This window comes from Salmo trutta, chromosome 12 (genome assembly GCF_901001165.1).
Source record: "Salmo trutta chromosome 12, fSalTru1.1, whole genome shotgun sequence".
Taxonomy (NCBI): domain Eukaryota; kingdom Metazoa; phylum Chordata; class Actinopteri; order Salmoniformes; family Salmonidae; genus Salmo; species Salmo trutta.
The window spans coordinates 47484165-47500457 of record NC_042968.1 but is presented as its reverse complement, the minus strand read 5'-3'; the positions used below and the strand labels follow the sequence as shown (position 1 = coordinate 47500457).

The 16293-nt window shown below is 46.1% G+C and overlaps 1 protein-coding gene and 1 long non-coding RNA gene across 2 annotated transcripts in view; both read right to left on the bottom strand.

Moving 5' to 3' along the window:
* Nucleotides 1-482: 482 nt before the first annotated feature.
* Nucleotides 483-5270, bottom strand: LOC115203692 (uncharacterized). The gene is made up of 2 exons (XR_003880222.1): nt 831-5270; nt 483-770 (listed from the first exon to the last, which is right to left on the bottom strand). It is a non-coding gene; the product is annotated as an uncharacterized LOC115203692 (long non-coding RNA).
* A 739-nt stretch (nt 5271-6009) lies between these two features.
* Nucleotides 6010-16293, bottom strand: part of LOC115203677 (palmitoyltransferase ZDHHC7-like) — a 31449-nt gene continuing 21165 nt past the window's right edge. Inside the window, exons 6-7 of the mRNA XM_029768603.1 lie at nt 14124-14254; nt 6010-6905 (exon numbers count right to left, since the gene is read on the bottom strand). Of these exons, the coding sequence (XP_029624463.1) occupies nt 6726-6905; nt 14124-14254 (311 nt within the window). The 3' untranslated portion in view covers nt 6010-6725. The remainder of the gene's footprint in view (nt 6906-14123; nt 14255-16293) is intronic.

Sequence of the window (16293 nt, the reverse complement as noted above, 5' to 3'; positions counted from 1 at the left end):
ATATATATATATATATAGTGCAGTACTTTAGACCAGACCCTATGGAACCCTATGGAACACTATATAGTGCACTACTTTAGACCAGACCCTATAGAACCCTATTCCCTATATATAGTGCACTACTTTAGACCAGATCCCTAAGCGTCATGTTCTAAAGTAGTTCACTATATATAGGGAATAGGGTACCATTGGGACAGATCCGTTGTCTCTCAGTGTTCCCTCCGTCCCAACTTTTATAAGTATCTAAATAACATACATTCTCATTACAGCATTTTTAATGAAAGGCTTGAGTTGTCTTCAGAGACACATCCTACAGACCCTCAGGGAGTAAAATAACCAGGTCCTTTTTCCACATCAGCCTTTTACAATAGATGTACTATTGCAAAGATATCCACTGGATATCATAAGGTCAATGCACCAATTTGTAAGTCGCTCTGGATAAGAGCGTCTGCTAAATGACGTAAATGTTTTACATATGGACATGTTGTTCACAGACTCTTTATTTTAAAACAAATGATTTCTACAATCATGAATCAAATGGATACATTTTAAAAAAGATACGGCATTAAAATCCAAAGGCTGATATTTGCATGATTGATGATTGTATTGATTAGGGGACTCGTATCTCATTAAAACAAACTGTTGATTGATGATCATCAATAGTCTGTGACACAATGGCTCTGTTGTGAAGCCATCAAAATAAGCAGAGAGATGATGAGATGATGAGGTCAGGAGGCCTGAGGGGGAACAAAATGGTGGACTGAAACAACCTTCATCATGAGGGAGGTCAGGAGGGCTGAGGGGGAACAAAATGGTGGACTGAAACAAACCTTCATCATGAGGGAGGTCAGGAGGGCTGAGGGGGAACAAAATGGTGGACTGAAACAACCTTTATCATGAGGGAGGTCAGGAGGGCTGAGGGGGAACAAAATGGTGGACTGAAACAAACCTTCATCATGAGGGAGGTCAGGAGGGCTGAGGGGGAACAAAATGGTGGACTGAAACAAACCTTCATCATGAGGGAGGTCAGGAGGGCTGAGGGGGAACAAAATGGTGGACTGAAACAACCTTTATCATGAGGGACGTCAGGAGGGCTGAGGGGGAACAAAATGGTGGACTGAAACAAACCTTCATCACGAGGGAGGTCAGGAGGGCTGAGGGGGAACAAAATGGTGGACTGAAACAACCTTCATCATGAGGGACGTCAGGAGGGCTGAGGGGGAACAAAATGGTGGACTGAAACAAACCTTCATCATGAGGGACGTCAGGAGGGCTGAGGGGGAACAAAATGGTGGACTGAAACAACCTTCATCATGAGGGAGGTCAGGAGGGCTGAGGGGGAACAAAATGGTGGACTGAAACAAACCTTCATCATCAGGGACGTCAGGAGGGCTGAGGGGGCACAAAATGGTGGACTGAAACAAACCTTCATCATGAGGGAGGTCAGGAGGGCTGAGGGGGAACAAAATGGTGGACTGAAACAACCTTTATCATGAGGGACGTCAGGAGGGCTGAGGGGGAACAAAATGGTGGACTGAAACAAACCTTCATCACGAGGGAGGTCAGGAGGGCTGAGGGGGAACAAAATGGTGGACTGAAACAACCTTCATCATGAGGGACGTCAGGAGGGCTGAGGGGGAACAAAATGGTGGACTGAAACAAACCTTCATCATGAGGGACGTCAGGAGGGCTGAGGGGGAACAAAATGGTGGACTGAAACAACCTTCATCATGAGGGAGGTCAGGAGGGCTGAGGGGGAACAAAATGGTGGACTGAAACAAACCTTCATCATCAGGGACGTCAGGAGGGCTGAGGGGGCACAAAATGGTGGACTGAAACAAACCTTCATCATGAGGGAGGTCAGGAGGGCTGAGAGGGAACAAAATGGTGGACTGAAACAAACCTTCATCATGAGGAAGGTCAGGAGGGCTGAGGGGGAACAAAATGGTGGATTGAAACAACCTTCATCACGAGGGACGTCAGGAGGGCTGAGGGGGAACAAAATGGTGGACTGAAACAAACCTTCATCATGAGGGACGTCAGGAGGGCTGAGGGGGAACAAAATGGTGGACTGAAACAACCTTCATCATGAGATGAGGTCAGGAGGGCTGAGGGGGAACAAAATGGTGGACTGAAACAAACCTTCATCAGTTGTTATAAAGACTGTCACTACAAGCTTCCCATTGGTTGACAGACCCATTGCTTCACCAATGAAGTTTGTATTAAAGGCTGTGTGTTCCAAACTGGCTGCCTATTCCCTAAATAATGCACTTCCTATGGCTCTGGTCAAAAGTAGTGCACTATATAGGGAATAGGGTGCCAGTTGGGACATACGCCAAAGCTCCAACAGGGTCAAACTGAGAGAGTAAGACTGACTGTCTATCAGAAGAGCGGTGAGCCTGCCAGGGCACAAGGATGGCTGCCAGGGCACAAGGATGGCTGCCAGGGCACAAGGATGGCTGCCAGGGCACAAGGATGGCTGCCAGGGCACAAGGATTGCTGCCAGGGCACAAGGATGGCTGCCAGGGCACAAGGATGGCTGCCAGGGCACAAGGATGGCTGTGCTTGTCTTCCCTTCACACCACCAGTCCACCATTAAGACGGGACCAGACAAAGAGCAGCTCGTCTCAAGACTTGGTTCAGCATAAAGAGCAGCTTGTCTCAGACTTGGTTCAGCATAAAGAGCAGCTCGTCTCAGACTTGGTTCAGCATAAAGAGCAGCTCGTCTCAAGACTTGATTCAGCATAAAGAGCAGCTCGTCTCAAGACTTGGTTCAGCATAAAGAGCAGCTTGTCTCAGACTTGGTTCAGCATAAAGAGCAGCTCGTCTCAAGACTTGATTCAGCATAAAGAGCAGCTCGTCTCAAGACTTGATTCAGCATAAAGAGCAGAAGACTTGATTCAGCATAAAGAGCAGCTCGTCTCAAGACTTGGTTCAGCATAAAGAGCAGCTCGTCTCAAGACTTGGTTCAGCATAAAGAGCAGCTCGTCTCAAGACTTGGTTCAGCATAAAGAGCAGCTCGTCTCAAGACTTGGTTCAGCATAAAGAGCAGCTCGTCTCAAGACTTGGTTCAGCATAAAGAGCAGAAGACTTGATTCAGCATAAAGAGCAGCTCGTCTCAAGACTTGGTTCAGCATAAAGAGCAGCTCGTCTCAAGACTTGGTTCAGCATAAAGAGCAGCTCGTCTCAAGACTTGGTTCAGCATAAAGAGCAGCTCGTCTCAAGACTTGGTTCAGCATAAAGAGCAGCTTGTCTCAGACTTGGTTCAGCATAAAGAGCAGCTCGTCTCAAGACTTGATTCAGCATAAAGAGCAGCTTGTCTCAGACTCGATTCGTCTCTGATGGGCAGCGGAAGAGAAAGATCCGGTTAGCCTGTTATTCTCACCAACTCAATACTGAGAGGTCTCGGACAAGGACATGTTTAAATACAACAGCTGACTGATTAAATGTCATATATAATCCACCAAGTCAATATTAGGAAGGTGTTCTTAATGTTTTGGTTATGTCCACTGGGTTTATAGGGAACAGCATTTGGGATGCACCCAAGGTGGAAACGAGGGTACAGTAAGACAGGGGGTTGTGGTAGGGGGGGTACAGTAAGACAGGGGGTTGTGGTAGGGGGGGTACAGTAAGACAGGGGGTTGTGGTAGGGAGGGTGGAAACGAGGGTACAGTAAGACAGGGGGTTGTGGTAGGGAGGGTACAGTAAGACAGGGGGTTGTGGTGGGGGGTGGAAACGAGGGTACACTAAGACATCAGCATTTCATTCAGTCCATCATCATCATCATCATCAGTCCTCATTAAAATCAAATTAAAAAGATGATCTTGCAGTTTGGTGCTAAAGCTCCTTTCTGTTAGCAATGTTTCCCAAACTGGGTCCTGGGGCCCCCCACATTACACAGCTGATTCAGTTGATCAAAGCTTCATGACCAGTAGGTTACTTTAATCAGCTGTGTTGTGCTGTGGGCAGAAACTAAACGTGCACCCAAGGGGGGGACAGGACTTGGGAAACATTGGTAAATGGGGGGGACAGGACTTGGGAAACATTGGTAAATGGGGGGGACAGGACTTGGGAAACATTGGTAAATGGGGGGGACAGGACATGGGAAACATTGGTAAAGGGGAGGACAGGACTTGGGAAACATTGGTAAAGGGGGGAACAGGACTTGGGAAACATTGGTAAATGGGGGGGACAGGACTTGGGAAACATTGGTAAAGGGGAGGACAGGACTTGGGAAACATTGGTAAAGGGGGGAACAGGACTTGGGAAACATTGGTAAATGGGGGGGACAGGACTTGGGAAACATTGGTAAATGGGGGGGACAGGACTTGGGAAACATTGGTAAAGGGGGGAACAGGACTTGGGAAACATTGGTAAAGGGGGGAACAGGACTTGGGAAACATTGGTAAAGGGGAGGACAGGACTTGGGAAACATTGGTAAAGGGGGGAACAGGACATGGGAAACATTGGTAAAGGGGGGACAGGACTTGGGGTCTGGGAAACATCGTAGCAGCTCCTAAACATGGAGGAAAAAACAACCAATGAGATAAAATACAAAGAAACAACAAAAATACATTTTTCAGCGTTTCGGATTAGCTAAATTCTGGTAGTACCTCTCCCCACCCGTTTAAATGTTTTTGTCCCATTTGAGTCTAGCGAACATGGTCCAGGTCACAGCTCAACCCGTTGTTCAGTCCGTTGCATCAGGGGCATAGTTCAGGTGTTGGGTACGTCGAGGCTCAGGGGCAGAGGAAGCACTGAACGTCTGCGTTCAGTAGATAGACTCTATGTTCAGGCTGTTTAATATCAGTAGTCAGTACACTTGGGTTGTGGCCAGAAGCAGGGTGGACCAGGTTCTGGTCTGGATTCTTGAGAAGCGTCACCACAAAACCCACACTAGATCAAAAACACACAGTCTTCATCCCCTGTCACCTGTTTGTCCTCGGTGCCTGAAGTGTTCAAGTCCTGGACTGTACTTAACACCAGAACGTCATTTTCACCCCCTTGTCCCGTCTGTCCTTGGGTGTCCTAGACAAGTCCTGTTTAAAACGTCCGACCACAACACGGTGTCTTCAGATCGTGCCAGACAGAAAAGGAGCTCGTTATAAAAAAAGCAAACGGACCCTGTTCACATCCTCACGCAGTCATAGAACAGTAGGTTACGACTGCACCAGTACGCAGAACAAGTGAATAGATGTACAATATGTATCCAGTCTGGCTGGCTGACTGGCTGGCTGGCTGGCTGGCTGACTGGCTGGCTGACTGGCTGGCTGACTAGCTGACTGGCTGGCTGGCTAGCTGACTGGCTGGCTGGCTAGCTGACTGGCTAGCTGGCTGGCTGACTGGCTGGCTGGCTGGCTGACTGGCTGGGGCTCACAGCAGAGCAGGGCAGGCTAGTCTCTCTGTGTGGAGGACTGACCCATATTCAGCCCCAGTCTCTCTGTGTGGAGGACTGATCCATATTCAGCCCCAGTCTCTCTGTGTGGAGGACAGACCCATATTCAGCCCCAGTCTCTCTGTGTGGAGGACTGACCCATATTCAGCCCCAGTCTCTCTGTGTGGAGGACAGACCCATATTCAGCCCCAGTCTCTCTGTGTGGAATACTGACCCATATTCAGCCCCAGTCTCTCTGTGTGGAGGACAGACCCATATTCAGCCCCAGTCTCTCTGTGTGGAGGACTGACCCATATTCAGCCCCAGTCTCTCTGTGTGGAGGACTGACCCATATTCAGCCCCAGTCTCTCTGTGTGGAGGACTGATCCATATTCAGCCCCAGTCTCTCTGTGTGGAGGACTGACCCATATTCAGCACCAGTCTCTCTGTGTGGAGGACTGACCCATATTCAGCCCCAGTCTCTCTGTGTGGAGGACTGACCCATATTCAGCCCCAGTCTCTCTGTGTGGAGGACTGACCCATATTCAGCCCCAGTCTCTCTGTGTGGAGGACTGACCCATATTCAGCCCGTCTCTCTGTGTGGAGGACTGACCCATATTCAGCCCCAGTCTCTCTGTGTGGAGGACTGACCCATATTCAGCCCTAGTCTCTCTGTGTGGAGGACAGACCAAGATACTGGTCTCCCTGTCAGTGGGGTGGAGACAGAAAAAGGGCTTCCAGCATGGCTAAGGGCAGAGAGACAGGGACTTCAGGAGACCCCCTGTAGTGTGTATGGGGGGTACAGCTGTTCTCCATTATGTAAGTCACAGGTCACACCCCATCCTATCAGTCCAGGGGTGCCACCGAAACCCCCATGATGTGTCCAACGGTCCAGAGAGGTCCGGCGGGGGTCACAGACGGTCCAGAGAGGTCCGGCGGGGGTATCAGACGGTCCAGAGAGGTCCGGCGGGGGTATCAGACGGTCCAGAGAGGTCTGGCGGGGGTATCAGACGGTCCAGAGAGGTCTGGCGGGGGTATCAGACGGTCCAGAGAGGTCCGGCGGGGGTATCAGACGGTCCAGAGAGGTCCGGCGGGGGTATCAGACGGTCCAGAGAGGTCCGGCGGGGGTATCAGACGGTCCAGAGAGGTCCGGCGGGGGTATCAGACGGTCCAGAGAGGTCCGGCGGGGGTATCAGACGGTCCAGAGAGGTCCGGCGGGGGTCACAGACGGTCCAGAGAGGTCCGGCGGGGGTATCAGACGGTCCAGAGAGGTCCGGCGGGGGTATCAGACGGTCCAGAGAGGTCTGAGGGTATCAGACAGGGAAGAGCTGTGTTTTGGGCTGCTCAGCCCTCAGACAGAGAACTCCACACCACTACGGCGTGTACGTGTCATCAGCAGGCGCCGCAGACGCAGGCCGGAGAAGGGGTTGAACCAGAGGAAGGAGGGCGGGCCTCCGAACACGGCCTTCATCCCCTCCCAGCGCAGACGCCGCTCCCACGTCGGCTTCTCATTCTTCAGACGCTCGATCTCCTGGGAGATGAGACAGACAGACAGACAGACAGACAGACAGACAGACAGACAGACAGACAGACACAGACAGACAGACAGACAGGCAGACAGGCAGGCAGGCAGGCAGGCAGACACCGACAGACCGACAGACAGGCAGGCAGGCAGACAGACAGACAGGCACAGACCGACAGGCAGAGAGACAGGCAGACAGGCACAGACAGACCGACAGACAGACGGGCAGACAGACAGGCACAGACCGACAGGCAGAGAAGCAGACAGACAGGCAGACAGACAGGCAGACACAGGCACAGACCGACAGGCAGAGACCGACAGGCAGAGAGACAGGCAGAGAGACAGGCAGACAGGCACAGACCGACAGGCACAGACCGACAGGCAGAGAGGCAGACAGACAGGCAGAGAGACAGGCAGACAGGCAGAGAGACAGGCAGACAGGCACAGACCGACAGAAAGACAGACAGACAGACAGACAGACAGACAGACAGACAGACAGACAGACAGACAGACAGACACTTTAGTCAACATACTATTTTAATGAACCAGAGCTACTTTTGCCTCAACTAGGTCGATTCAGGACAGACATTTTGTTCAATGTGTTCATGGATATCAGGGGATAACTGAAGGAGTTGGACCAGAATGATCTGTAGTCCAGTCAGACTAGGAGACGAGAGGAACCTGGAGAGGAGAGACACCAGTTACTCTGTTACTAACCCAGCTGTTATTATTACTAGGCTGAGGGACCAGTTACTCTGTTACTAACCCAACTGTTATTATTACTAGGCTGAGGGACCAGTTACTAACCCAGCTGTTATTATTACTAGGCTGAGGGACCAGTTACTCTGTTACTAACCCAACTGTTATTATTACTAGGCTGAGGGACCAGTTACTCTGTTACTAACCCAGCTGTTATTATTACTAGGCTGAGGGACCAGTTACTAACCCAGCTGTTATTATTACTAGGCTGAGGGACCAGTTACTCTGTTACTAACCCAGCTGTTATTATTACTAGGCTGAGGGACCAGTTACTAACCCAGCTGTTATTATTACTAGGCTGAGGGACCAGTTACTAACCCAGCTGTTATTATTACTAGGCTGAGGGACCAGTTACTAACCCAGCTGTTATTATTACTAGGCTGAGGGACCAGTTACTAACCCAGCTGTTATTATTACTAGGCTGAGGGAACAGTTACTCTGTTACTAACCCAACTGATATTATTAATAGGCTGAGGGACCAGTTACTAACCCAGCTGTTATTATTACTAGGCTGAGGGACCAGTTACTCCGTTACTAACCCAACTGTTATTATTACTAGGCTGAGGGACCAGTTACTAACCCAACTGTTATTATTACTAGGCTGAGGGACCAGTTACTAACCCAACTGCTTTATTACAAGGCTGAGGGACCAGTTACTAACCCAGCTGTTATTATTACTAGGCTGAGGGACCAGTTACTAACCCAGCTGTTATTATTACTAGGCTGAGGGACCAGTTACTCTGTTACTAACCCAGCTGTTATTATTACTAGGCTAAGGGACCAGTTACTAACCCAACTGTTATTATTACTAGGCTGAGGGACCAGTTACTAACCCAGCTGTTATTATTACTAGGCTGAGGGACCAGTTACTAACCCAGCTGTTATTATTACTAGGCTGAGGAACCAGTTACTCTGTTACTAACCCAGCTGTTATTATTACTAGGCTGAGGGACCAGTTACTAACCCAGCTGTTATTATTACTAGGCTGAGGGACCAGTTACTAACCCAGCTGTTATTATTACTAGGCTGAGGGACCAGTTACTAACCCAGCTGTTATTATTACTAGGCTGAGGGACCAGTTACTCTATTACTAACCGAGCTGTTATTATTACTAGGCTGAGGGACCAGTTACTAACCCAGCTGTTATTATTACTAGGCTGAGGGACCAGTTACTCTGTTACTAACCCAGCTGTTATTATTACTAGGCTGAGGGACCAGTTACTAACCCAACTGTTATTATTACTAGGCTGAGGGACCAGTTACTCTGTTACTAACCCAGCTGTTATTATTACTAGGCTGAGGGACCAGTTACTCTGTTACTAACCCAGCTGTTATTATTACTAGGCTGAGGGACCAGTTACTAACCCAACTGTTATTATTACTAGGCTGAGGGACCAGTTACTAACCCAGCTGTTATTATTACTAGGCTGAGGGACCAGTTACTAACCCAGCTGTTATTATTACTAGGCTGAGGGACCAGTTACTCTGTTACTAACCCAACTGTTATTATTACTAGGCTGAGGGACCAGTTACTAACCCAGCTGTTATTATTACTAGGCTGAGGGACCAGTTACTAACCCAGCTGTTATTATTACTAGGCTGAGGGACCAGTTACTAACCCAGCTGTTATTATTACTAGGCTGAGGGACCAGTTACTAACCCAACTGTTATTATTACTAGGCTGAGGGACCAGTTACTCTGTTACTAACCCAGCTGTTATTATTACTAGGCTGAGGGACCAGTTACTAACCCAGCTGTTATTATTACTAGGCTGAGGGACCAGTTACTAACCCAGCTGTTATTATTACTAGGCTGAGGGACCAGTTACTCTGTTACTAACCCAGCTGTTATTATTACTAGGCTGAGGGACCAGTTACTAACCCAGCTGTTATTATTACTAGGCTGAGGGACCAGTTACTCTGTTACTAACCCAGCTGTTATTATTACTAGGCTGAGGGACCAGTTACTAAACCAGCTGTTATTATTACTAGGCTGAGGGACCAGTTACTAACCCAGCTGTTATTATTACTAGGCTGAGGGACCAGTTACTCTGTTACTAACCCAGCTGTTATTATTACTAGGCTAAGGGACCAGTTACTAACCCAGCTGTTATTATTACTAGGCTGAGGGACCAGTTACTTTGAGGTGAACTGTGATAGTCAGTCGTTAATACCACTGCTATCTGCTAGGAGAAGCAGCAGACAGAGGCCTACACCCACATACTGAGACTTGGTCACCAGTCACAGAGAGCCTGTTGTGGTGGAAATAAAGTCGTCAGATTGAACTGAGGTCATTTCCCCACAACGAGGATCAGGTTCTGAAATCCTTCAGCAAACTACACCTCCATTTAAATCACCTCATTTGAAAAGCGACAGAATGTAAACACAGGGAAACAGCCAGTGAACCATTCAATGACCGAGGTTCACCGTTCCTGTAAACCAGTGGTGAAAAGAACGTACAGTTAAAGTGGGAAGTTTACATACACCTCAGCCAAATACATTTAAACTCAGTTTTTCACAATTCCTGATATTTAATCCTAGTTAAAAGTCCCTGTCTTAGGTCAGTTAGGATCACCACTTTATTATAAGAATGTGAAAGGTCAGAATAATAGTAGAGAGAATGATTTCTTTCATCACATTCCCAGTGGGTCAGAAGTTTACATACACTCAATTAGTATTTGGTAGCATTGCCTTTCAATTGTTTAACTTGGGTTAAACTTTTGGGGTAGCCTTCCACAAGCTTCCCACAATAAGTTGGCCCATTCCTCCTGACAGAGCTGGTGTAACTGAGTCAGGTTTGTAGGCCTCCTTGCTTGCAAACACTTTTTCAGTTGTGCCCACAAATTGTCTATTGGATTGAGGTCAGGGCTTTTTGATGGCCACTCCAATACCTTGACTTTGTTGTCCTTAAGCCATTTTGCCACAACTTCGGAAGTATGCTTGGGGTCATTGTCCATTTGGAAGACCCATTTGCGACCAAGCTTTAACGTTATTATTACTAGGCTGAGGGACCAGTTACTCTGTTACTAACCCAACTGTTATTATTACTAGGCTGAGGGACCAGTTACTAACCCAGCTGTTATTATTACTAGGCTGAGGGACCAGTTACTAACCCAGCTGTTATTATTACTAGGCTGAGGGACCAGTTACTAACCCAGCTGTTATTATTACTAGGCTGAGGGACCAGTTACTCTGTTACTAACCCAACTGTTATTATTACTAGGCTGAGGGACCAGTTACTAACCCAGCTGTTATTATTACTAGGCTGAGGGACCAGTTACTCCGTTACTAACCCAACTGTTATTATTACTAGGCTGAGGGACCAGTTACTAACCCAACTGTTATTATTACTAGGCTGAGGGACCAGTTACTAACCCAACTGCTTTATTACAAGGCTGAGGGACCAGTTACTAACCCAGCTGTTATTATTACTAGGCTGAGGGACCAGTTACTAACCCAGCTGTTATTATTACTAGGCTGAGGGACCAGTTACTCTGTTACTAACCCAGCTGTTATTATTACTAGGCTAAGGGACCAGTTACTAACCCAACTGTTATTATTACTAGGCTGAGGGACCAGTTACTAACCCAGCTGTTATTATTACTAGGCTGAGGGACCAGTTACTAACCCAGCTGTTATTATTACTAGGCTGAGGAACCAGTTACTCTGTTACTAACCCAGCTGTTATTATTACTAGGCTGAGGGACCAGTTACTAACCCAGCTGTTATTATTACTAGGCTGAGGGACCAGTTACTAACCCAGCTGTTATTATTACTAGGCTGAGGGACCAGTTACTAACCCAGCTGTTATTATTACTAGGCTGAGGGACCAGTTACTCTATTACTAACCGAGCTGTTATTATTACTAGGCTGAGGGACCAGTTACTAACCCAGCTGTAATTATTACTAGGCTGAGGGAACAGTTACTAACCCAGCTGTTATTATTACTAGGCTGAGGGAACAGTTACTCTGTTACTAACCCAGCTGTTATTATTACTAGGCTGAGGGACCAGTTACTCTGTTACTAACCCAGCTGTTATTATTACTAGGCTGAGGGACCAGTTACTAACCCAACTGTTATTATTACTAGGCTGAGGGACCAGTTACTAACCCAGCTGTTATTATTACTAGGCTGAGGGACCAGTTACTAACCCAGCTGTTATTATTACTAGGCTGAGGGACCAGTTACTCTGTTACTAACCCAACTGTTATTATTACTAGGCTGAGGGACCAGTTACTCTGTTACTAACCCAGCTGTTATTATTACTAGGCTGAGGGACCAGTTACTAACCCAGCTGTTATTATTACTAGGCTGAGGAACCAGTTACTAACCCAGCTGTTATTATTACTAGGCTGAGGGACCAGTTACTAACCCAACTGTTATTATTACTAGGCTGAGGGACCAGTTACTCTGTTACTAACCCAGCTGTTATTATTACTAGGCTGAGGGACCAGTTACTAACCCAGCTGTTATTATTACTAGGCTGAGGGACCAGTTACTAACCCAGCTGTTATTATTACTAGGCTGAGGGACCAGTTACTCTGTTACTAACCCAGCTGTTATTATTACTAGGCTGAGGGACCAGTTACTAACCCAGCTGTTATTATTACTAGGCTGAGGGACCAGTTACTAAACCAGCTGTTATTATTACTAGGCTGAGGGACCAGTTACTAACCCAGCTGTTATTATTACTAGGCTGAGGGACCAGTTACTTTGAGGTGAACTGTGATAGTCAGTCGTTAATACCACTGCTATCTGCTAGGAGAAGCAGCAGACAGAGGCCTACACCCACATACTGAGACTTGGTCACCAGTCACAGAGAGCCTGTTGTGGTGGAAATAAAGTCGTCAGATTGAACTGAGGTCATTTCCCCACAACGAGGATCAGGTTCTGAAATCCTTCAGCAAACTACACCTCCATTTAAATCACCTCATTTGAAAAGCGACAGAATGTAAACACAGGGAAACAGCCAGTGAACCATTCAATGACCGAGGTTCACCGTTCCTGTAAACCAGTGGTGAAAAGAACGTACAGTTAAAGTGGGAAGTTTACATACACCTCAGCCAAATACATTTAAACTCAGTTTTTCACAATTCCTGATATTTAATCCTAGTTAAAAGTCCCTGTCTTAGGTCAGTTAGGATCACCACTTTATTATAAGAATGTGAAAGGTCAGAATAATAGTAGAGAGAATGATTTCTTTCATCACATTCCCAGTGGGTCAGAAGTTTACATACACTCAATTAGTATTTGGTAGCATTGCCTTTCAATTGTTTAACTTGGGTTAAACTTTTGGGGTAGCCTTCCACAAGCTTCCCACAATAAGTTGGCCCATTCCTCCTGACAGAGCTGGTGTAACTGAGTCAGGTTTGTAGGCCTCCTTGCTTGCAAACACTTTTTCAGTTGTGCCCACAAATTGTCTATTGGATTGAGGTCAGGGCTTTTTGATGGCCACTCCAATATCTTGACTTTGTTGTCCTTAAGCCATTTTGCCACAACTTCGGAAGTATGCTTGGGGTCATTGTCCATTTGGAAGACCCATTTGCGACCAAGCTTTAACTTCCTGACTGATGTCTTGAGATGTTGTTTGTACAGATGAACATGGTACCTTCAGGCGTTTGGAAATTGCTCCCAAGGATGAACCAGACTTGTGGAGGTCTACAATTTTTTTTCCTGAGGTCTTGGCTGATTTCTTTTGATTTTTCCATGATGTCAAGCAAAGAGGCACTGAGTTTGAAGGTAGGCCTTGAAATACATCCACAGGTACACCTCCAATTGACTCAAATTATGTCAATTAGCCTATCAGAAGCTTCTAAAGCCATGACATCATTTTCTGGAATTTTCCAAGCTGTTTAAAGGCACAGTCAACTTAGTGTATGTAAACTTCTGACCCACTGGAATTGTGATACAGTGAATTATAAGTGAAATAATCTGTAAACAACTGTTGGAAAAATTACTTGTGTCGTGCACAAAGTAGATGTCCTAACTGACTTGCAAAAACTATAGTTTGTTAACAAGAAATTTGTGGAGTGGTTGAAAAACGAGTTTTAATGACTCCAACCTAAGTGAACGTAAACTTCCCACTACAACTGTATTTGTACCTTTACTTTTGATACTTAAGTACATTTAAAACCAAATACTTTTACTCAAGTAGTATTTTACCGGGCGACTTCCACTTTTTTCTTGATTCATTTTCTATTAAAAGTATCTTTACTTTTACTCAAGTATGACAAATTGAGTAGTTTTTTTCCCACCACTGCCGTAAACCTTGTCAAGTGTTCCTTTAAGTAGGTGACGACCACAGCGTGTGGCGTGCTGGGTGACGACCACAGCGTGTGGCGTGCTGGGTGACGACCACAGCGTGTGGCGTGCTGGGTGACGACCACAGCGTGTGGCGTGCTGGGTGACGACCACAGCGTGTGGCGTGCTGGGTGACGACCACAGCGTGTGGCGTGCTGGGTGCCTCACCGTCTCGTCGTTGCAGATGGAGTGGATCTGCGTTCCGAACATCACCACGGTGAAGGTGAGGAAGAGGAAGGCCTCCAGACAGAGGAAGACCATCAGCATCACCGCCACCGGAGGAGAGAAGTCAGTGCATTCTGGGAGATGGAATTGTGGGAGAGGAGAGGAGAGGTGTCGTCATTATTTTGACAGAGGAGAGGGGTGCCATTATTTTGACAGAGGAGGAGAAGGGTGCCATTAATTAGAAAGAGGAGGAGAGGGGTGCCATTATTTTGACAGAGGAGGAGAGGGGTGTCATTATTTTGACAGAGGAGGAGAGGGGTGCCATTATTTTATCCTCTGATCATAAAGGTTCTATCAACATTTAGAAGCATTTAAAATCAAATATATCATCATCATCAACATTATTATAATCATTAACATTATTATAATAATCATTAGCTTCATTATTATTATCATCATCATCATCATATCCAAGATGGCGTAGCAGTCAGGTTTCTTTGTCTTCGTCGTGTCCCGTGTATATATTTTTTTTCTTCGTATTTATTTAAAAAAAATATATTTTTTAAACCTCAACTTCCAACATATTCACCTGTAATCCGCCTCACCCAATGTGGTACGGATCTGCTATTTTCTTTACTTAAGAAGAACCGGAACCCCCGACAGAAGCTAGCCAGCTAACTAGCTAGTAGTCAGCTAGCCACTGCGGTCATCCGCTAACCTTTAGCCCAGACAACTCCTGCCAGTCTGCACAGCGCTATTCAACCCAGAGCATACTGGACTCTTTTTCCCCCACATACACATTTCTTGTTAACAAAGTATAGTTTTGGCAAGTCGATTAGGACATCTACTTTGTGCATGACACAAGTAATTTTTCCAACAATTGTTTACAGACAGATTATTTTTGGAAGCAATTTCCAAACGCCTGAAGGTACCACGTTCATCTGTACAAACAATAGTAAGCAAGTATAAACACCATGGGACCACGCAGCCGTCATACCGCTCAGGAAGGAGACGTGTTCTGTCTCCTAGAGATGAACGTACTTTGGTGCGAAAAGTGCAAATCAATCCCAGAACAACAGCAAAGGACCTGGTGAAGATGCTGGAGGAAACAGGTACAAAAGTATCTATATCCACAGTTAAACGAGTCCTATATCGACATAACCTGAAAGGCTGCTCAGCAAGGAAGAAGCCACTGCTCCAAAACCGCCATTATTAGAATTATTATCATTATCTTCATCTTCATTATCATAATCATTTTCATCATTATTATAATTGTTATGATAATTATCATCATTATCACTATCATCATTATTATATTTATCATGATCATTATTTTCATCCTCATCATTAATGTTATTGTCATGTTTATTAACACCATTATCATGATTATTATCCTCATCATCATTATCGTTATTCTAATTATCATTATTTCCATTATCATCATCATCAACATCATTATTATAATTAACATTCTTTTCATCATTATTATTATTATTATAATTATCTTCATAATTATCATCATCATTATTTATCATCATCATTTTAATAGAACCTTCTGGGGTTAAAATCCTATTTTAATTTTCTCCAGAAAATTAGATGTGGTGATTCTGCAGCAGAGTCGTAAGACCAAGAGAACAATGTCTACAGGCAAAAAAAGTGTCTCCATTTCCCACAGCATATCAACACACAGTGAATGTAACAGTGGAGACAGAACCCTCCCATTCCACTATAGCTAGAGACACAGAACCCTCCCATTCCACTATAGCTAGAGACACAGAACCCTCCCATTCCACTATAGCTAGAGACACAGAAGCCTACCATTCCACTATAGCTAGAGACACAGAACCCTCCCATTCCACTATAGCTAGAGACACAGAACCCTCCCATTCCACTATAGCTAGAGACACAGAACCCTACCATTCCACTATAGCTAGAGACACAGAACCCTACCATTCCACTATAGCTAGAGACACAGAACCCTACCATTCCACTATAGCTAGAGACACAAAACCCTCCCGTTCCACTATAGCCAGAGACACAGAACCCTACCATTCCACTATAGCTAGAGACACAGAACCCTCCCGTTACACTATAGCTAGAGACACAGAACCCTACCATTCCACTATAGCTAGAGACACAGAACCCTCCCATTCCACTATAGCTAGAGACACAG